The 23,715-nt window shown below is 40.5% G+C and overlaps 1 protein-coding gene across 19 annotated transcripts in view; it reads right to left on the bottom strand.

Annotated features, from left to right (window-relative positions):
- The window catches only part of PTK2 (protein tyrosine kinase 2), a 158,604-nt gene that overhangs the window by 14,175 nt on the left and 120,714 nt on the right, over positions 1 to 23,715 (bottom strand). For 17 of the 19 annotated variants that reach the window (XM_030503294.1, XM_030503569.1, XM_030502096.1 and 14 more), the window contains 8 exons: positions 22,151 to 22,266; positions 20,172 to 20,272; positions 19,128 to 19,217; positions 17,598 to 17,802; positions 10,915 to 11,026; positions 7,915 to 8,001; positions 6,582 to 6,719; positions 5,000 to 5,131 (listed from right to left, as the gene is read on the bottom strand). In XM_030503294.1, coding sequence (XP_030359154.1) covers positions 5,000 to 5,131; positions 6,582 to 6,719; positions 7,915 to 8,001; positions 10,915 to 11,026; positions 17,598 to 17,802; positions 19,128 to 19,217; positions 20,172 to 20,272; positions 22,151 to 22,266 — 981 coding nt within the window. The other 2 variants (XR_003994032.1, XM_030503491.1) reach the window with 2 other exon arrangements.

Raw genomic sequence — 23,715 nt, 5'->3', positions numbered from 1 at the left:
ATTACAGATACATACTTAAGGGAGGAACTATATTTTGTTATAATGTTGCAGAAGATCAAAATCCTTCAAAAGTAAATGGATTTTTCCCTACCAAATAGTCTATCTGGAATCTTTGGAACCATCTAGAGGACTTTTCAGACAGGATGCGTATGTCGACAAACTGGAACATCATCTACTTTGTTTCCAGTATTTCTGGTTACTCACTAATAAAAGAACATGTAAGTCTCAGCATTCCCAGGACATGCCAGATTATAATGTCTCGGTAGGATTTTCTCAGGCTAAAAAACAGAACCTTATTTTAGCAACAGTTCACATCCATTCTATTTCAACTGCAGTTCTCAGTGTCAGAATAGGGCAAAACCACAACTATGTGGGAATTTCAGTAAAAAACCCAACCCCAAACCCGATAAGGAAACTATGTGAGTTATTTCTTCTTAACCTATCCCAGGAAAGGACTATAAATTTCTTAGCACAACATTGTTTGGTCTGCTGAGGAGTTACTATATTTATCACATATATATCTTTATTTTCTATGATTAAAAATAATGCCACGTAACAGCAATACAGCCACAAAGAAAAGTTCAAATTGGAAACTAAATATAAATGAGGAAGCAGGTAATTAAACAGAAGAAAAGAGTTCTGCAATGTTCAGAGCTACTTGGTGACAGTGCCGAGAGTCACAGCATAAACATCACTTCACTTCACTATAGGGCTGAACTTAAAAGGTCACCCTGAAAAGATGCAGAATGATGGTTTCTTCCCCACAAAGTTAGTTCAGGAAGGCTGCTGTAAGGTCTCCCTGGAGCCTTCTCGTCTCCAGCCTGAACAACCCCAGCTCCCAGCCTGTCTTATCTGCAGTGAGCTGCAAGTGCCAATGGTAGATGCCATTCATGATTGTGGAGCACTGCTTTTGGTGATGGAGGTTGTTCATTCTGCCTCTATATGCTATTATGCACAAGTAAAATCTTGATTAATCTTCATCAATTTTATTTTTTTGGGGTGCAAACACCCGTGTGATCAAAAACCAACTCAGGAGAAAGCGCAGAACGAGACCTCATGGATTTCTTGCGTTATTGCCTGTGTGACTGAGGCTCAAACATCTCCGGATATAAATGAGGGAAAACCTCAGCCCAGGAGACTGCAGCACATAAAAATCCTGACAGCAAGACTCCTTACACAGAAGGCCAGCCAGACTTCCACTTGTTTGATGTGACATGTTTGTACCGGGACCATCTCAACCTTCCACCTGCATAAGCCTGAACAGAGACCACCTTCTACAGTTACCTGCACCAAGCCTTAAGCCCAGCAATGCTTTGTCTTTGCTTCAGCTTCCTCAAAAGTAATTGAGACATTTCTGTCCTCCTTCCTGGAGATGCTGATATCCAGAGCACTTTTATCAAGGGACCATGAAAGCCCAAGGGTCCACTAAAGCTACCAGACTAGTGTGCAAGATCCCCTGTCCTGGGGAAAAAGTACCCCCTCAATTCTCTTCTCATCTCCTGATGGATTTATTTGGTACAGTTTAAAATTAAGACTTCTTTACTTTTCAGTTTTTACACAACAGATTTATTTTCATTCAGGAGTTTCCCATGAAGAAAGAGCTGTTTGTTTTCTCTTTTTACAGCAGAATTTCAGCATTCTGGATTCTCTAAAGGCTGCAGCTTGCAAACCAAATTTCTCCTTTCAAGTATCGAGTCAATGTTCTCAAAGGACCAGATTCAGGCAAACTGCTTACACAGATAACAACCTCCCCCCAAAGACTGGTAAATTTCCATTTCAATGCCACTGCAATTTAATTCTTCATCTGGGGTGTCTCTTCTAGCACACAGCATCAGTTGCTGTTTATACATGTACAATGTATAAACAGCTTTGAGTTGTATTTTTTCCCTGTAGAAGCAGCAATAAATTTCAGGTCATGAGCAAGTTGGTGTTACTCTGGGGAAACAAAAACTGTACTAACAGAAACCCCACTGAGGAGTTTTCTTCTTGTTGCAGTGTCTGACATGACATGATTTGCAGTTGCTCCACTGTGAGTCCAATTCTTAATGGCAGAAGTGAGATGTACTGTAGGAGTACTGTGTAAATAGAGCTGCTGTTGCCAGTAGCCAGTTCCAACCGAGAACGCTCCACTGTATGGTTACAGAAGTTAGAAATTAAAGTCTGGCTCTACCCTCTCTATTGTTCTTTGTGCTCAAAAGTATTCTGAAACCTGCCTATAGCAGGCAAGGGAGAGCCAGACTTGAGCAAACCATTTAATCAAAATCTAAGGGTTAGTGCAGGAAGCTGTCTCAAAGCGAGTGAGAGACATGACATCGAGGCTGAGAAAGTTGCTTCTCTTCCCTCCATCACCTGCAGTGAAATTAGGGAAGGTCCTTCTCCCAAGAGAAGAAGTGTCACTGGTCACTCGTTAGAGGACGGGGGCTAAGGAGTGTGTGTGAGTAACACATGGATTATTTCTATACTGGACCTGTGTTTGCACTCTCAGGTATGAACTGTGGATATCCTTCAGGAGATGGCCTCCAAGAGTGACTCCCCACAATGACTTTCCCACCATCTCTATTTCTTCAGGGCTAAACCTAGAAAACCACATTCCTTTTCCAAGAAACACCCATCTATAAACCGAAGATTCCTCTGACATACATCCTGCTATGGGCTCCAATATATCCTGTGGCTATCATTAGCTTGTGTAGCTTTTGACACAGTATAATCTGTAACAGGCATCAAAGTATAAACCCTGAAGTCAAAATGTTAGCACAGAAAGAAAAAGAACTGAAGTCTCTTTTTGATTCCAATTCCTCATTTTGGCCATTTAAGTTCATGCTTATTTCCCCTCAAATTTGCCCTGTTTCTTGCCTTTCTAACCCTCTAAGAGTTTACTTCAACCAAATCCAGCTCTGGCACATCCATACAGCTGCTCATGAGTTCATCAATGCTACTTCTCCTTTGAGTAGGGGTGGCCACAGAGATGGCGTCTCCTCACAATACAAACTAAGACATCATGAAAACACAATAATTCTTTCCCAAACATATGCTAAGACTGTATTACAGATCAAAGGGACAATTATGAAGTCCTTCCTCAAAGAGCCATCTGGGGGAGGGTAAACATCCCAACGGTCCAGAGACTGACCCAAACCAGAATAACAAACACTCCAAACAATCACCATCTATTCTGCACAAGAAAGCCAGAAGGTCAGAAAGTTTTCTGCAGCAAGTTCCCACACAATCTCCTGCCACCTGCAATCACAGGGCCCTGTTCTCAGTAAGAGATTCATTCCTCAAAAACCTCTTGACCATCTTCTCTGACAACGGGATCAATTTGACCTTCTGGGCTTGTGAAAATCGCAAGCAACTGGTGCCACTCAAGATAGAAAAGTTAATGCCTAAATTAGGGAAGAAATTCTCTTCTCCCCTCCCCCTTGTCATACATTGGACAAAGCAATCCGGGTACAGTGGTTTCTTTACTAGCATCCAATGGTAAACCACAAATTCCCAAGTGCACTTACAAGGAAACCAGCCAAAAGCAAGCTTCAACATCTTTTAATCAAAAGTAACATCTTAACTCCACAATCTGGATCTTGGCTTGAACATGTACTGGACATAGGAGCATCTATCAGCACCTCTCAAGAGCTTTATCCTACCTTGTTGGTCTTCACAGGCATCAGCTGTTCTGAGCAGTTCTGAATACCACACATAACTAAACCCCAGAGAGACTAAGACAATTCAATTGGCAAGGAATAAGGTTTGGGTAGCAGCGTCTACATACGAGATCTGCTCCCCATTCCCACCCACTGGCTTCCTGCAGAATAAAGCATGAATTCTTATTTTCAAGGAAATCAATGTCCTGGCTTCAAGATCCCTTAAAAACTGTTCCAACATCTGTGAGACAATCAGGACCAGCAGCTTTGGTGCCTAAAATAAAAGTAATTCATCTGTACAACTAAGATTTTTCCAGAGAGCAGCTCTAGATGGTGCAGAGAACTCTTACAGAAACCATACATCATTATCGTCATCTGGCCTAGTGGAAGGTGTCCCTGCCCATGGCAGCAGGGTTGGAGCTAGATGAGCTTTAAGGTCCCTTCCAACCCAAACCAGTCTATGATCTGCTTTAAACAGAGAGCATATTTATGCTTCCAAACCAAAGCATTCCTTGAAATACTTAAAATACCTTGAAAGCTTAAGACCAAACGTGTGCCTGACGTTTGTCACAGCCCATAGCACACCACTGGGTATCACCCACCTGTCAGGTAAGGCTCCCCAGCATAGAACCATAGAATAGTTAGGGTTGGAAAGGATCATCTATTTCCAACCCCCCTGCCATGGGCAGGGCATGAGCCTATACAGAGCAATATGCCACCACCATCTTCTGCATCTGTGGCCATCAGTCTCAAGTAGGAGAATTTTAACACAGAACTTGAATTTTGACAACTGGGAAGCCAGAGCTGAACTAAAAACCACACATCAGTGGCACTGACAACAGAAACCATGGAACTGCAGAGAAACAGCAATGGAAGATCCCATTACCAATACACTCCTCCTTCCTTCTCTTGGTGATGTTCAAGGCTTTCCCCCCACCTCACAGAGCTGTCTCAAAATGTTTCTTCCCACTAATTCCTTCAGTGCAAGACTGCTTCCACAACTCTTACCACAGTCAGGGTTCTTAGATGGCTGATAGTTGTCCCTCTTTTAGGGGTGGAGTATGCACAGATCTATCTCCTTAAGAACAAAGAGGCAATCTCCAGATTGGCACAGGATTGGACCCACAACTTCCCACACATAAATACTCAATTGGGTAAAATGAGATTCATTAAACCCCTCAGATGTTCAAGGTATTTGAAACACAGGCCTCAGTGTAAAAACTGTTTCCAAACCTACACTTTGGTAGGGACCCCTGTGTTCTCAGTACATGTTCTTATTTCACCGAAGTGACCAGTTTTAGCAAGCTGCAATAAAAAAGGAAAAATCAGAATGAATTAGGAAGCACTATGGAACGAAGCGTTACCAGGAATCGTTCCTCTTTTTCAAGCCAGCGCTGATCTTCTTCCATCTCTTGTTGTTGTCGTATCAACCTCTCCTCCATAAGATGTGTGGGTAGAACCTGGCTCATTCCTCGTATGTCCAAAGTGCCCGAATCCTGCAAACCAGAGTGAGTTTCTTCAGTCTCACAACTTAGAATTTGTATAAACAGCTACAAGAACTTAGAGCTTATAAAAGATTTTAAAAGCCCAAATGCACAACAGCAGTCGAGCAGAGCTCCTTCAACTCCTTATAAACTGAGGCAGACCATCAGAAGAAACCCTTTCCCACTAGAAACATTTTGTCTTGCTCCTCATCACTGGAAACAAAAAGATTTGGAGAATTCTGTTCTGCTTTTCAGTAATGTTGTCACTTCATATATTGCGCTTCATTTAAGCTGGACAACAAAACCAGATCTATCAATTCTGTTTTCTTGGTCTTGAGGACTAACGTAACTAATGTAACAGTTGTTAAAAGCTGCAAAATACATTTTTTACTCAGAACAAATACGCTTTTCAGTTTCATCTGACACTTGCAAAGCACGTCACAAAAACCATTTTATTAATGGATTTTTGAACAAGGTTTTATCCATGTCTTAAGGTTACAATACTCCATGTACCATATCCCAGTGCTGTCTGGAAATCATTAGCAGTACTGTATCAATTAGTATTTTTAAAAGCCAAGGGGAATTTGGTAATGAACTTCACCGAGATTGTTTTTAGGCAACCAACTTCCCAAGCTTTTGTGAAAACTTTGGCTGTAACTTCTCATTACAGACACATGCAGAGAATTTATGTTTCCACCAACACTTATTCAAGCATGGTTAGACTGTTGTTTCTAGCCTCAATAATACACAGGGATGTTGAACTACAACCCTCAGCTAAATACAGCGTGAACAGCAGCAGCATGGCAGCAAGCTGCAGTGGCCAAATCAACCAAGAGCGAGCCAAGTGAAATTAAAGATTCAGACACCTATATCTAATGGGTAAGCCTCAGTTATCACTTACATGTTTCTCAGAGGCACAGGGGCTAAAGCACTGGTTAGAGAGGAAACATTTAAGACAGAAGCTGCACAAAGTGAATCTTTGTGGGAGGATAAAATGGAATGAGAAAGTATAAAATACTGGAGGAGAACAGAAAAAAAATGATGGAAGGTTAAAGGGGGAATTCATTTGATGCTCTTTGCAGCAGCTCTGTGCAATCATGACAGGCTGAAAAGCATCTAACAGGATCCAACTCCAGAACAGTTTTGCAGACTATTTCATTTTCTGTTCTGGAAATGGTTACAGAGAAGCCTCCCATCCTTTAGCTCTGCTGGGTATCTCCCACCAGAGGTATTTTTAGACAATAACGATATTGCATATTTTTACATGACTGTTCCCATCTCTATTAACAGCAATAAGTTCCAGTAAAGCCTTATTTTAACAAACACAAAATACTTGCTGTCACTCACTCAGTTAAGATATAAAGCAGTAATACCTTCATCAAGATATTGTGTAAAGAGCACACTTGTAAAAAAGCATATTTACTGTACAGAGTGCAACAAGAGATGTGTCACTTCACCATACCTCCATATTTGGTTGCCACACTGATATTTCCTGAGGCCGATGGTTCCAGGAATCTGTCTGATCCAAGAGAGAAGCCTGCCCTGGATAGATGCTGCCTGCCATGGCTGGTATTCCATGAGAACCAGGGTAGCCAGACACCTTTGGAGGGGGGTGAAAAACCCAAAGATAAAGTTATATTAGTAAGATCTATCATTTCCCATAATTAATAGCTTCCACCCTCCAAGGGAGCAAATATGAGAGCGCAGAAATGACTCAATTCAAGCAGTCACTGAGAGGGAGGAAGGGAACCAACATCAGAAGAAGGAAGCTGAATCAAAATAGGAGACAAAACCTCTTTTTTGTCTTTGAGGATGCCTATCATAACAACTATTTGAGGATAAATGTAGGTATGTATATATGTAACTATAACTTCTGAGGATAACTAGAACTATTTGAGGACACCTATCAAAACAGCAGCATTAGAAAGCGCATTTTAACCTCTGCTGTCAAGATCAAAGTCCTCTGATGCCCAAAGATAAATCCATTGATACATTTCGAAGAGCTACACATGCAGAGCTCATACTCAAGTTAACAGGAGCCTGCAAACATCACCCTACAGAGCCATATAAAAACATACCCCCTACTGCATGGTACAAGCTTAAGTCTCAAGTGACAGCACATAATTAATGTGTTCAGCTGTGTGGCCTGAGAACTTCTCCACAGGAAAATCAAAGTAGATTCCATAGTCTGAAGTACCCATTAAAACAATGAAAACCTCCCCCTCTCCATGGAATAAAAGAAGTCTCAACTGAGACGGCTGCACATGGCTGTAGCTTTGAACAAATCTGAGAATGCTGAAAGTACTTTCATGACAACCTTTCCTTTTAAATTTCTTCAGCAGGGTTAGGAAGAAAAGCAAAACCTTTGAGTATGTGATGTGGTAGATCTAAAAGCAGCTATCGGCCAACAGAAAATAGAAATGGTTCAGAGAAACATCAGGGAGCAGAGGAGCAGAGTATCAATAAGGCAAAGAGAAGTCCACCAGTTAAAGCCAGTTTGGAGCTTAGCACAAATGTTAACACGAACACCACATTCCTTCGATAAATATGGAAATGTCTGATGCGTTTCACTGCAGTCTCAGGAATTTGAGCACTATATCTGAGATGAAAATACTTGCCATCTGGAGTAAACCTGCCAAGCTCAGTTTGGGATTTGTTCTGATGTAAAACAAAACTCATTTAACACAACTGAACGACTATAAACTGTGTAAAGAGCTAATCAATCCCACCAACTGCAGCTCAGTTATAAACCCCACAATGGAAAAAATACATGCATGGTGTTATAAATATAATACCTGGTAATGATTTGGCTGTACCATATGCTGCGGACTTGGATAAAACCCTTCACTGGATCTCGGACTGGGGTAACCAGGCCTACTGGGCTGTAAATGTAAAGGAATTGTTAGAGTATTCAGAAACAGAAAACTAAAGCCAGAAAATTACTTTTTGGTGAGATGAACATTTACAGGTGGTGCATCACAACAGCAAGCTCAAAAGAAACCCTCAAATATTCTAAAATGACTAATACTTCTTTTAAACAACTAAAATTCAGTTTTCCTCCATTTTTGCTTGGAAATGGATGAATTGTTTGCAGGTATGTCAATAAACAACACTTGCTCTGTCAATTCTTTGTGTATATCTAATTGCTTGCACTAAACAACCTGCTCTGCGCTGTTTAACTCTAGAGACAGCATCAGCTAAGAACATAATTCTTCAGCCAAGTTTCCAGGTGCAAATAGAGCATTGTTTCTAAGTTCACAATCTGCAGCACATAAAGGTTTGCCATTAATTTATTGCTTTTGTGCCTGTTCCCAAAAGTAAATTCTTTTGCTTTAGTCCGAACACAAATGAAACTGGTTTAGCAGTTCGTGTAGCATGAATATTTCCATGTGTTAGTCTGAGGACTGAAGTTAGTTCTGAGCATTACCTGCTGTGTAACTAATCGCCTTGACATGGAAGGTGCTTTTGATCATATTCTGACCTCCATGGTCACTTCAGTATCCATGCTTTGGTTCTGCAGCCCATTCCCAGCCAAGAAAAAACAGGACAGAACTAGCTCCTATTAGAAAGGACAGCTAAAGAACAGCTAACTTGAGTCTTTATCTGACTAACTGTCTTTCTTCAGGAGAAAGGCAACCCTTTACACATACTCAAACAAGATGTATAATCACAGGAATGCAGGAGGAAAGTCACCAGGAATTCAGACAGCACTACTACAAAACACCACATGAACAGGAGCCTGGTTTTCTGTGAACGTTGAACAGATCTTCCTTTTGCTAGGACAGGTACAGGAATTTCACACTACTGAAAGAAGTAATCTTGGAAACACTTGCTCAGAACAACTTTTCTCTTCCAAGCAGAAGTGCTCTGTTATTTTGTTTGATATTAACCTCCAAAGGGGTGTGCGTGTATATATATATGTGCGTTTTTTCCTGAGGAACAGCACTGCTGGGTGTTACAGCAGGAGAAAAATCAACCAAAGAGGGAAAAACAACCTCCAAAGCACATCATTCTGCGAATCGGCTCCTTCAGTCCTTCTGGTGACCAACACATTGCTCTGAGATTGCAGGATTTTATCATCACTTCATGAAAAATGTCATCATTCTGTACTAGGCTTTTTCTGTCTTAGGTTTCTAATAGAAATCACTGTGAATACTGGCAATTTCATAGTACAAATCGTGGTATCTGTGCACTATTTGAGAATGTGTAGGAGTTTAAGGCTGTAAATAAACTGCAGTTTAAGATCTATTATGACCTCAAACTTTTATAATGAATTGTTGGAATTGAAAAATCAGTTGTCACCATCAGAAAATTAGATAATAACTTAAAAGATAGATACTTAAAATCCCCTATCTGTGAAATTCAGCTTGTTCAAATGTCATTAGTAAGCACATCCAGGTTGGACAGGGCTTCGAGCAACCTGCTCTAGTGAAAGGTGTCCCTGCCTGTGCCAGGAGGTTGGAACTGGATGAGCTTTAAGGTCCCTTCCAGCCCAAATCGTTCTATGATCCATATTTTACACAAAAATACTGTATAAGAAACTAACCAACAACTGCATTGCTAGACAGTGAGGACATATTGACCCCCTCAAGAAGATATGCAGGGGTAGAATTAATTTCAATCTTAACACATCTTCATACACTGTCAAATGTTTCAGTTTACACATCACACCAAAAGCTCTAATGATGATCATTTCTAATACGGTGTAACTCATATATTACATTAGTAAAAAGTGCTTATTCTGTCTGGATTAGCCCTGAAGCTTCAAGAGAAAATACAGGCTTCAAGTAAGGTTGTAATAATTAAGTAACATATTGTCTCAGTTTATGCAGTTTATCTGCTTCTCTAACTGGGAACATTATCCATTTATATACACAGCAAATCCTGCTGGTTGATCCCAAATGAATAAAGAGGTTGATGGATTGTTTGCTGCTGTTAACTCTGAAACGAAAGCAACAATTCCACTGCCCGTATTTCTTGGTTGCCAAAAGCTATCAAAATACAGAACCAAGCTCAGAAATCTATCAGGCAAGAACCTGGGGTGGGGAAACAAGACAAAAGAAGTTGCCTTCCTATGATGGCTGGGGATGAATGCAGCAGCAGATGCCACACGAGTACCACTGAAACCATTATTGGTGACCAAGATGCAGGTAATATTCCATATTACAGTAGTGACTGAATAAAACGAAATGCTTCAAAACACAGGCTTGATCCTTTAAATTGCTAAATAACTCAGATGAGAAGCAGACAAGCTCCTGAGAGAGGAGAGTGCTCAGCAACTGGTGAGGTTGGACTACCACAGCTGCAGAACACATCAGCGACACACAAACAGGACAGACATGTAATGAAGCAAAATTAAGTGGAAACTAAACCACAGAAGGTCCTTGGAAGCAACCCCCTAATTTTCTGTCCGGAATAAGGAAAATGAAGTTAGTTCATTGCTATCCTCTCACTGATGTGTTATAAATAAACTTCACGCTGGTCTGAGAACTCACTGCTAATGTTTCACGAGTGCTACAAGAATGAAGAAAGGAAGAAAAACGCCAGGAAACAATTTTGTGGCAACTATGGGAATCTTCTACAAGTTAAACTACGAGAAACAGAAATTATATGATAAAACAATATTATCACATAATATGATATTATAGCATGGATCAGTTCTAGTAACGGTTCCGAGTAGAGCTGGGTCATTTCAGGCAAGTATTAGCAGATGATGACAAAATTTGCCATTGTTCGAATGAACCCGTCAAAGGAAGCTTTGAAGGAACACACACATAATTTGCAATCTTAGCTACCTTGGGAGGAGCTTCATCTGATCCTCCTGAGTCCCAGGATACTGTGACTTGTCGCCTGGATTCCATTCTCATTCGTTCTTCTTGCTGCAGCTTCTCTTCCTCCAGTATTGTACTAAGAAAAACGTATTACATTTAAGTAAAACTCCAGTTCCGTGGCTAACAAACCTCTCCCCAGAGCTCTCACATTTTTCAGGCTGATGAACACCATCCAACAAAGCGATTGAGCACTGAAACACAAACTTCTTTACTTATATTGGTTAGGTTTTTGAAAACCAGTATCAGGAAGAAATACTTGGGTAGGATTACCAGCGTGCTTTCAACAAGAGAAGCAGCACCGAGGTTTTAGAAAGCTGTGGTTGATCTTGCACAGAATTCTTCTTGCATGTTAACAGTTCTTTTGATGTGTAATTACAGAGAGAAACCCTCAAAGACAGTAAATCGAGCGCTTACTTGCATGAAAAGTTATTTTACATGGAAAAATGTTCTACTGAATTGCTGCAAAGGTTCAAAACTGAAAATGTTCTTTACTGAAACTCGACAGAGCTTTGGGATTTTTGTTCTTTTTTAAACAAAGCAGTCAAAATCCCCCCATTTTAAATACGATGTCCTCAGCTCTTACATTTTAACCTAACCAGGAACACATTCAGCACACTCATTTAGCAAAACAGAAATATCTGACAGTATTCATTCAGCTTCTAAACATTCAGGTCAAAAGGCTACATTTTCAACAAAGTACAAGACAGTAGTAAAACTAGTTTGCTACTTACCACTGTTCTGACTATTAAAAAGACTGTTTGAAGTTCAACGTGATACAGCTGCCCCCACAGCCAGCCTCCTCCCAGCTCTGCTATGTGGATTATTAATGTTGGATATTTGCCATTTGAAAACTACTCAGAATGAAGCTTTGAAAAGAGGGAGCTGCAAATCCGCTGGAGCTGCACGCTACAGGGATAGTCTGGAGATGGGAGCAGGGAGGATTATTTCCACATCGCTATCCCCAGTGTAATGATAATCCCATGAAGGAGCTATTCCAGCTTCTTTATCACTCCAGAGTTTGCAGAAACAAAGCTAGGTTCTGAGTTTATAATCTCCTGCTCAGTCTGCTAAATAACCACCCAGAATTACTCATGCAGGGGGATGAGATCAACTACAGCAATCTATTCTAATCTTGGAACTTTACTGCTTGTTTCAAGAATAAATTCCTGCTTGGTTGGAGACAGGAACTTTGCTTTCCCTTACTCAGCCAAAACACCAAAGTATCTATGCCACTTCTGAAAAGCAGAGAAGTCATCTCGTCTCATTGCAGCTGAAGCAAGTTTATAAGTATTGCTGCAACTTCAATCCATCATTGCTAAAGAAACACAAGAATGTGAAACCAAAACAAAATCAGACAAGCTATTTGCAAGAGTCATCTTGATGTAACTACCAAGGAAACAAAGCTACAGCCCAAGGGAGGGAACTAAAAGAGAAGATCTTTCTATTTTACCTCTCTCTTCCTCCAGAATAAGGAAAATGCAGCATTTCCTACTTGGACCCATGAAGAACTAGCAAAAACCCAGTGCTTTAAAGCTAGGTCACACTTCAGCTATGCAGCATACATTTTTATGTAGCATGAGAAATCAGCCAACGTGCATCCATAGCCATGAACCATGATTATGATCTTTCAAGAAATACCACAAGATTTAAAGAAACCCACAACAAAACGACACAAAAATCTCCATCCAGCCATCGCATGAATAAAATCCAGATTTCTAACAAAGCTGTTGATACAGCAGTTGCTCTCATCTGAGCAAAAAAGGGGAACAGGATTCAGCTAAAAGCAGCCGACTATATTTAGAGATGGCTTATTGACAATTTGGGGCCACGGGTCTAACTGGCCACAGCACAGTCCTGGTTTTCCATAAAAGAATGAAATCCTAATATGCCATCTGTCTTGCTATTGAAGCTGTTTTACCCTTGGTGTCAAGGTATTCAATATAATACCATTAACTTAAACCACATCACTAGAAATAACAAATTTCCACTGAAATGACTTCTTTTTCACCACAGGCTCAGCTTTTTGCCTTACAACTGGAATTCATCCCACCCTGCCCGTGCCACCAGGAGGTCCTTTCCCCAACAAGGAGCCTGGTCAAAGGCTGATCAGCTGCAGCCAAATTTGTACTTGGATGCCCTTGAGTACTGCTGACAAGGATATAAAATAGAAATGCCTCAGAGAAGCATTACTTGAAAAAACACAAAGAATATAAATGACTCACAGAAACGTCTTTGTTTTTCCAAAGGGACGACCAATCCATAGAGGCAGGAAAAGCGTGCCAAGAGATATTTCTGACCTTTTCTCAGTGCAGCTGCTCCAAGTACTCTGAACAGTTTATTAGAATTTGCAGAAGGTCAGGGAAGTCAGATCTAGGCATATTTTCCCAAACTGAACATATTTTTAGCAGCAAAGAGGAGCAAGCAGAGATTCTATTCATACAATGTCTCTAGTAAATCCTGAGGCAGAACAAACTTAACTGATCGTCGTGGCTAGGTTAAGTCTGATGAAAAATCTCAGCTATTAGAAGTTTGTGTAATTGATAAACTTATTTAATTTACATAGAATCTTTTTCCTGAAATTGTCATTCAGAAGGAAACACTTACTGGGAGCTTCAGGAACAGCTGAAATACTAAAATGCATCCTTACATTTGAAAAGGCACAGCAAGACCAGTGTTTGCTGCTGGGGTGGTGCAGGAACCTACAGGAAGCACTGACCCTGAACAAGCAGCTCATTCTCTTCTCTCTGTGGTCTCCAGCCATCAGAAATGCGAAGCTGGATGCAGAGGAACATATTTGTGAGGACTGCTCCAATTTAAAAGCACTTTCATAGGGATTAGGGATTATTCCTAATGGTCACAGTCAAAGAGCAAAAGGGTAATGAAGCATTTTGCAGCATCCAACACATAGTTCAAGTATGTGTTATAGTATCTTTTTGACAGGATGCCATGCAAGGAGAGGACTCAAACTGCCCTCACTCTAATCACTTTTCTTTTATTTATAAGAATGTTTCAGGACTTACATCAAATGCAGCCACACAAAGGCTCAAGTCCAGTTCTTCTCAGTTAATTATCTCACTGTTGTCATGAAAACAGACTTTAAAAATACGAATTGGTGTTTTTTCGCCCTTTTTTTCCCCTTTTCATTCTTTTTAGAGCTGCATTTAATGTGACCTGCAGCACTGGGATGCTCTTGTTCAAACCTGTGCTGCTTCTTCAGTGACCAAGAGACTGCCAGTGCAACAGTCTCAGCACAGCAATGATACAACTGCAGCTTCATTTGCTATTTTTAGGGAGAAGGGTTAGTGATAGGTACCTTGTACAAACTTCATTCAATGATGCTGTGAAAATGTCATGCAATTACATTAATTTGAAAGCTCAAATACAAATCCAACTTAATCTCCAGTGCAAAACCCCCCCCAGTTTTAACAGAATTACAAACAAAAGGGACATTCAGGGCACCACAAAACAAGCACAGACCTGGGAGCTGACTTGTAAGGAAGCCTGTGAGTACACTGGTGCTGCCTTAGTACACTTGCAGCATACTGAATGTAGCAAAGAATATATTACATTTAATAACGTATGTATGGAAATTTAATGTATTTATATGTATTTATGTATTTAATAATGGAGGTATGGAAAGTGTATGGTTATAGTATGATTACAGTATAGTAAGTGTATGGTTATAGTATAGTAAGTGTACAGTCACAGTAAGTGCCTAGGAGTTATTCTGAAGGTGAATGCTGTAAAAGAGATATTGCATGACTTGGGTACACTCAACACTTTGCAAAGGGTCTTTTATATTATTTACCACGTAGTGCAAGACTAAAAATCTCTTCTACACAAAATCAAGGCAACACATGCTTCCTGATTAAAATACCCCAGCTTCTAACTCTGGCCCAGTCAGTGACAGAATCACAGGAGCAGCATGGTACCACCTCACTTAATCGTCCTTTTACCCCCTCAAAAAAAGAAGGAGGGTCCTAGGACGAGAGGAGGAATCAATTTTGTAAATCCACAATCCACCCATTTGTTTCTGTGTTTGCTGTGAAGATTCACCCCTTTCCACTTTGGACAGATCAAATGCTGTAAGCTATCAGGGCTTATTACTACCCTGATAACACTACATAAATTTTACAGAAATCAGCATCTTGGCATTGCACAATCAGCTGCAAAGAAAGTTTGTGCAAAGCAGATGTTCCTATGGAAGAGGAAAAGCAACAAATAACAAACAGAGAGCACATGAAACGCTTACGCTCGCATCAGTGCTATTGCAGACGCAGAAAAGAAGTTTTTTCCCAAAGCCATGGACTTCTCCTCATTAAAACAGAGGTGCTGTATCACTGGCTTCAAGCAAACAACTAGTCTGCTCTCAGCTTGAAAAGACTGCCCTGGATAGGATCCAGAAGGAGCAGCAGCAGCAACATCACACAGACAAGGCCACCAGGGAAATGACTTGTTTTTGCAAGTTCATGGGAATTGGAGTTTTGAAACACAATCTTTCTTAGCTGCCTGAGATTGCCTCATCATAAGGGAATTGGCAACCTTTCCAACCAGAGGCTGACTGTCTGTGAGCAGAGCAAAGAAGCCCTAAGGACAACCCTGATGCCTAGCTTCCAGGATAGAAATGTCACCAGTTTGGAGTGGCAGAAAACTCTGCTTTGGTGAGAAGAGAGTAAAAACTGGATTTTAGGGTTGCTGTGGCCCCAGGAGACAGGTTATCCTCCAAACAATGCTTCAAAGCTCCTAGCATGACTAGAGAAGCAAAATCCCCATGGCCCTGGTGCATTTTTCATCTGGAATCAGAGCACAGTTTAGGTTGGAAGGGATTCCTGGAGGTCTCCAGTCCAATCTCCTGATCCGGTTGCTCAGAGCCTTTTCCAGCCAAGATTTGAAAGCCTGCCAGCATGGAAATTCCAGAGTCTTTCTGGGTGACCTGTCTGAGCTTACCCACACACATACTGGGAAACATCTGAGTTTGTAACCAGTGACAGTGTGCCTTGCTGCATGTCCTGACTGCTGGTTCTCGCCCTTGGGCTGTGTGTTTCTGAGGACAGCCAGGCTCTTGGGCACTGATCTATCCAGTTTATCTGGTTATACCTTTCCAACATAATTCACCTTTTTCTTCCCTTTCCCCCTCTAAGCGTTGCTGCCTTTGCTCTAAGTACAGCCTACATTTATTTCACCCCCCAACACAGTTACTTTTACTCTGGATTTACTCATCCCTCTTCCCTCGCTGGTGAGATGCTCTCCCTGCCTGGGTTTACACAGCATTTTCCTAATCACATTTATAGGCTTCATTCTCCTCTGTGCCACCCAGTTGCAAATTATCAGTACAATCTGACTGCAAATAAAGACTCCTATTCTTCCAGAGCCAAAAAAAACCCCAAGTGAAATGCCAATTTCCACCTATGACCCAAATCACACAACTGTGTCATATCTTTTCCTCGCATTCCCTACCCAGCCCTGCCATTCCTTCCTTTGTGGTTAACTCCACACAGTCAACAGGATGATAAGTTATTTGTGAGAAGAGCTACGTCTTCCTCTAGCTATGTAATTTATTAGTCTACACAGGAGCTCTCAGAGTAACAGATGGTGGAACCGTATGAAACTTGAAGAAATAGGAAACAAATGAAAGGTAGCCAAGCTATCCATACAGCAATTCTGTATGAAAATTGTCCCTTATTTTAACCACCTATGGATTATCTTGTACCATGAACATCCAGCGACAGCCCAAAATGATATTACAAAAACAAAACATGCCACAAAGCACAACTTTGACACAAGACGTAAGATAGACCTGAAGAATTTGGCAATGAATTGCAACAAATCCAAGTATTACAACAAGTATACAACACCTACATATTGTTTGAAGCTTATATTGACTTAGGCAAAGTAGACACTGAGCACTCCTAAAATACCCAAAATGGTCACAAGTATCAATTGTGTCCGCACAGTATCTCAGTAATGTTTCAAAGTTCAAATATCACTCCCATTCTGTGCCTGCTGAAATGGAGATATAGAGACTGCAATAAATTATTGCAGAACAAACCAGGGTGTGAATTTAGACTGGTCTCAAACGTGTGTGCTCACATTTATTCCAAGACAAACATAGTCTATATCCTGGTTCACTAAGGACAAAAGAATTCCTAGTTAATGATGATGCGTTTATTGCAGGCTCCACAATTGCGCAGACACAGTTGCCACAGGGCAACTAGTGTGTTACACATGTTAGTAAAGTCACTTTCAACAGCACTCACTTGATGGTTCATTTATTTAAGAAGGAGTATATTTCTACCCCAAAATTGTCCCCTGCATGTTTGATGAGGTAGGGAATGACTCCGAACCCTTTCTACCCCCTTCCCCAAGGATTGTAGCTAACATTATAAGCAAACTGCTAGAAGAATCTGGATTTTTCTTGGGATAGAAAGGTGATTCCTATTTCCAGTTATTTGAATTTATTGCCTAACCTAATTTTCCCCAACAGATAAGGTCTAGATTTCCAAAAGACTAGCAACAACCTGGCCTTCTGAAGATAAAACTCAGTATTTTATGCCTTGCATTTCCCATAGGAAGAAAATAACAGAAGATACAGCGAAAAAAGAAATATTTCTGAATAAGGAAAGGACCTTTCAGAAGTATAACCCTACCTGAGTTGTGCTTTAAGTTCAGTAAACCTGGGTCGTCTACTAGGGTCGTATGCCCAGCACTTGGTCATAAGGCTGTAGAGGGTAGGAGGGCAGTTTGGAGGCATTGGGAGCCGCTCACCGTTCTCAATTCGCCCAATCACATCATTGTTCTTCACTCCCTGGAAGGGCTTTACCCCATGCATTAGGATCTCCCACATACACACACCTGAGAAACACAACAAAAAACATTTCCCCCAGCGTGAGCAAACGACAAAACCTGTTGAAAAAAGACACAAACCCCAGTTTTGTACAGCCTGACGATGGGATTTCTTCCGAGACATGTAACTGGGGAATCAGTTTTGACTTACCGGTTGGCGGCAGAGGAGCAATGTGCAGTGGGATTACACCCGCAGCATCAACCTCAACTATTTATGAGGAAGCATGACCCACAGCTGGCTCACAGCAGCCTGGCTTCACATTTAACTACCTTTTACCTATTGTAAATCAGAAGGGTTGCTCATATTCAAATCTACTTTTTTATGAGGTGGTATGAGCTGTGTTTGCTTTTCCCTTTGACTAGTTCCAACTGGCTTGTTTCGACACGTAGAACCTATTTTCACTTTGAGGGTGTTTTAACACTGGCATTGATCCCATTTTTTTTTTGTGTGCTGGAACTATGTAATAAAACAGTTTCTGTTGAAACTATGCTAAAAGCACAAAGGGAAAAATGGTCTGTTAGCTTAGGACTGGCCAGAATGTTCCACAGGCTTCATTTTTCTAACTCTGACTCTACTACAGTTTTCTTCAAACTAAAATAAACCCGAAAATTCTTCACTGAATTCAAATTTTACTTTGTAAGACAGTGAACTCTTACTTGACTGTCCTGTTCTTCATTTGAGCCTCATCATATTTGCCCCTTTACACAGCCTATCTCTGTTCTGTCTGTCCAGACCATCAGTCTTGACCAGTTTGAGCACAGGTGATCAGATTCATTGAAAAACTTGCATATTTAGGAAAAAAGATCAAAGCTTCAGGATATTCCCATTTACCCCTATTTCTACTCAGCTTCTGGTCCTATTTTGTAAGCTAGTAGGAGCTATGAAGGCCAAATTAAGTAGGAATCTAGCATTACAGATCTGGAAACAGGTTATTAGGTAGGCTGATCTATGCATTAAGCAAGGAGAAGGCATATCACCATAAAAGTGAAAATATAAAATAGAAACAGCACAGAACACTGGTGTAACAAAAAGAAATCAGAGGGAAGAACAACAGTAAGAAACTCATGTCCATTATGACTATGATCTAATTTCCTTGTACCTTCATTTCTGTCAGCTTCTTACGAGAGGCAAAAAGGTACATGAAACTTTAAACTTACTGAGTAGAAAAAGGAAAGAAAAACACAGAGATGGAAAATGTGCTGGAAGAAACTGGATTTTCAGAACGTATGGTAAAACCAGTGCCAAATATCTGGAAATGATTCATTTACAGCAGTTAAAATGAAACCCCAAACTTCAACAGGACACTTAGGAAGCCCCACTGATGTTCACTTACCAAACATCCACACATCGCTAGCTGAGGTAAACCGTCGGAAGTTGATTGACTCTGGAGCCATCCATTTGATAGGTAATTTTCCTTTGGAAGCTGCAGGGAAGGCAAGACAAGGCAGGCTGTTATTTCTACCAGCTTTTGTTCTCAGTGCAATAATTCACAGGCAAATCCCATCTCCAATGAAGCACTTCAGTGGCCAAATTCTGGACAACAGATTCTGCACTGTCTGACCAGTTCTGCTGGCAGTCCTCAAACTAGACAGAAGAGTAGCCTAAATATTGAGACTGACTGAGCTCCTTCAAGTTTTAACTTAATTCTTATCTCAAGATGTAGCTGTTGCAGTTAAGAAGGTACTGGCACCAAATCTGAAGCCATCACAAAATCTCATTGAGGGAATAGGTGTTTTAAAGTGATTCATAAAGAAAGGGCAGGTTGTTTGGTCTATGTCAAAGAAGAACCAACAAAACCTAAAATACACCCATAACCTCCTAATAAAGCCCCAAACAATAAACTCCAAAAGCACCACAAGAAATGATCATGTCAAAAGCATTCCCCCTCTCAGCAATTCAAACAATACAGAGCTCACAGTGACACAAGACAAATGAAATGAGGATACACAAAGAACTGTAAAGGGACAGATTAAGGATTTTTTATGACCAAAACTAGAAATACATTCAAGATTAGATTTATGAATACATGGATTCATAATATACACCATAATATACATATCAAATAGGCTTTAAATGAGGATAATCTTCTAAGAATCGTGAAGAAAGCTCTGTAAGCTTGTCCTTAAAAGTCGACTCTTACCTACACATGAATTTCCTGCTTTTGCAACTTAATCAGACCTTGCGATTCTTCTTCTTAAGCATGTGTTTAGAAATTTACTGTCATCTACTAAATTGTTGACTAGCTTCCCTTTTTATACAAATACAACAGTTAGACCAAGAAAATCTGGTTAATTCCTTTTGACAACAAACTCAGTATTGTGAGAAACAACTGTGTTCTAACTGGCCTGCAAAAGAAGGGTCCAGAGCGTCAACCTACCTTTATAGTAAGTACTGTCTTCCATGTATCTGGATAAACCAAAGTCCCCTAATTTCACACAGTCAGTGGCAGACACCAGCACATTTCTAGCAGCAATATCCCTGCCAAACAGAGGAGACATTATGTCTAGCCATTTAAAAACATAAAGTGGTGAAATATCATTTTAAATATTAAAACTCAGAAGTATCAAACTCCTTTGAGAGAAGCTTATTATTTTCTAGTCATGGTTTGGGCGCGCATGTACAGACAAAGACAATGACGTATTTATCTACTGATCCTGAGAAGCCTGTAGAAATGCTGCAGTATATTTATCCGTGTAAGTAGTAACTATAACCATCAGTGTCCACATCAGAGGAAAAGGTTTTATTCTTCACCTATTTAAATATCAGAGGAGAACAAGTTTTGGCAATTAGAATTGATGGACAGAAGAAAATTTGCCTCCTGACCCTGCAAAGGTAAGTACTTGGTTCAAGATGTTGGTGCAGTAAGAGGCTTCCTAGTAAGAAGCTCAGTTTGTAGCAATGCCACAGGGATTATGAAAAGACAGGCATTTTCCTCTTGTGGTTTCCCAGGTGAGACAACCTGCCTTGTATGTGTCTGTTAATTGTGGATTTCAGCAGGCTTGACTAAGTCTTGACAGATTTAGCTTTGAGCAGTGAAGGAAGTACAGCCAGCTGAGCAGTGCTACTCTCCCATTTCAGTATGGCATGAACAAGTTGTACTTTGGAAATTTATTGCTAGAATTAAAATAAACAGCTTAGGTTGGAAAAGATCTTTAAGATCATCGAGTCCAACTGTTAACCTGGCACTGTCAGGTCCACCATGAAACCACATCGCTCAGCACCACACCTACACATCTTTTTGATACCTCAAGGGATGATAACTCCACCACTGCCCTGGGCAGCTTGTTCCAACACTCCCACCCAACTTGGTGTCATCTGCAAACTGACTGAGGGTGCACTCGATCCCCTCATCCAGATCATTGATAAAGACATTAAACAGAACTGGCTCCAATTCTGAGCCCTGGGGAACACCACTTGTGACTGGCCACCAACTGGATTTAACTCCATTCACCACCACTCTTTGGGTCCAGCCATCCAGCCAGTTTTTTACGCAGTGAAGAGCACACCCATGAGAAGCCAGTTGAAATCCAAGTATCTACAACAACCTAAGGGTCTGTTATTTACAGTGTTTTAATATACGTATCTATGTGTGTATATATATACCTAATACATACGTGTTTGTATATACAATATATACAACACATCTACAGAATTTGAATGTAAGTATTTAAACGCAAATAAAATGCTCAAGTTCAAAATGAAATGGTACATGATAACTGGAGTGCTGTGAACTTTTAACTGCATAAAAGCCAGCCTCTTCTCCCTAGAAAGCTCATGTTCAAATTCAAGGGAATAAAATTCCGAGAAGGAAATTTAGGTTCAATTTTTAGTTAAGCAAGTTCTTGTATTTAACGAGTATTTTTGTTTTCCCTGCTCCTTGCTCAGGAAACCAGCTGCCTCCTTTTTTTGCTTTTCTGTATTGGGAAGATTACAGCGGACTCACAAAGCAACAAGTCAGCTCAAATCTATCCTGACTAAAACCCGACCCCATCTCCGAGTCACTCCAGCAGTGGGCCAGCAGGTGTCACTCTTGAAAAGGGTGTGATTTTGGAGGCAGCATCTGAAAGAACGACATTCTAACATGGAGACTGCCATAAAACAGGTTAAATGGATTTTAGGAGTTTCCAAGTATTGCTGCTTCATATTCATTGTAAGTCAAGGAGAAGAAACACAAAAGGAAGGCTTCGAAGAATCTTAACTACATGTTGTTAAGTGTTTGTCTTCACTTGAACAAGAGTATCTGATAGCCAGAATGCTGCCAGCCAAAAATCCTGTATCTTGGACACCATGCAGTCCCTAAAATTCCAAGCAGTTACATATAAAAATACACACATACACATAAGTATAAAATCTTACCTATGTACAAATCTTTTGCTCTCTAAGTAGGCAAGTGCTGTGCTAAGCTGGTAAGCGTAGAGTATCAGAGAGGCCAGATCCAAGCTGTATTTTCTTACTTGCAAAAACGATCTCAACTTTTGAACAAAGAAGGAAGAAACATAAATAAATTAGGACAAAAACTCCACGAATTTGAACAAGGCATATCTCAAACTGTAAAGTTGACACGAGTATCAATGGCAATGCCTTCCCTTAAGACTAGATGAGAAAAGAAAATCCTTTGGCATGAAGAAATTTGACTCTGGGTTGAATTCAAGCTGTTTCTTCTACATGAAATCAGTTAGCCAAACCAAACTACAACAAAATCATTGTGCGTTACTTTCAGGCTCCTTTTGAAGAGCAAATGCTGCTGCTGCTCTTCCAGAGTAAAGCACTGCTGAACCTTTTATGCACTCTTCCCTTGGGAACTGTGCATGTTTCTGGCTGCAATGATTTCAGACCAAAGCAGTACATGGCCAATCTGAACACTGATTAAATCAATATTCTTCTGGAAGCATTAATTTTAATGTAGCATTAATTTGCTAAAACAACTGGATTTAGCTCAGAGTAGCCACTATCAATGCAGAATATTTATAAGCTATATTGCCAGTATAAGGCAGTTAGGACCTAATGGAAGGTGGCATTAGAGTCTGTAAATTAAAACAAGGCTTTGACAAGTGATTTTAGCACTGGAAAGGAAATCTGATTTCTGGAAAGAAATTGACTTCTCCACTACAGGTTTTTCTGCCCAGGTTGGCGTTTTCTTGGACAATGTACTGCAGTTTGACAACTGCAATGACTAATGTACAATGCAGTATGAAATGTCACGTCAGCTCGTGTTTTCAGAAACATGTGGCTCTAAGAAAGCAAAACAAATATCAAAACTGAGATCCGGCTTTGTTTAAACCATTCATCCAAAAGACATAATAATCATAGAACAGTTTGGATTGGAAAGGACCTTAAGATCATCCAGTTCCAACCTCCTGCCATGGGCAGGGACACCTCACACTAGACCATGTCGCCCAAGGCTCTGCCCAACCTGGCCTTGAACACTGCCAGAGATGGGGCATTCACCACTTCTTTGGGCAGCCTGTTCCAGTGCCTCAGCACCCTCACAATATAGAACTTCTTCCTTTATATCTAACCTGAACTTCCTCTGTTTCAGTTTAAACCCATCGCCCCTTGCCCTATCACTATCTTGTCTCAGGCCTCTGTTGCAGAGACAGAAAAAAACCCCACAAGAAATTCAGTGTTCCAAAAGAACAAGCATTATTACTCAGGAAGAATAAAGGATGTAGCACAATTTCACTTCTAGAAGGTATGTTTGAAAATGCTGTTTAAACGATATTGCATTATCATCATCTTGACACAGGTCATGCTCTCACTCTGGAACGGCAATTGAATTCTCTGAAAACCATGACTAAATCACTTTGGTATGAGCTGATACAGTTCGCTCAGTGGAGGAGTTAGGTCAAACCCTGCCACTCCTGTTTCTGAGTCTGTAATTCTACAAACAAGTATGATATCATGTTTGAGGAGACTGCCTC

This window comes from Strigops habroptila, chromosome 1 (assembly GCF_004027225.2).
Source record: "Strigops habroptila isolate Jane chromosome 1, bStrHab1.2.pri, whole genome shotgun sequence".
Lineage (NCBI taxonomy): Eukaryota > Metazoa > Chordata > Aves > Psittaciformes > Psittacidae > Strigops > Strigops habroptila.
The sequence above is the reverse complement of the archived record's forward strand: the minus strand, read 5'-3'. Positions and strand labels throughout refer to the sequence as shown.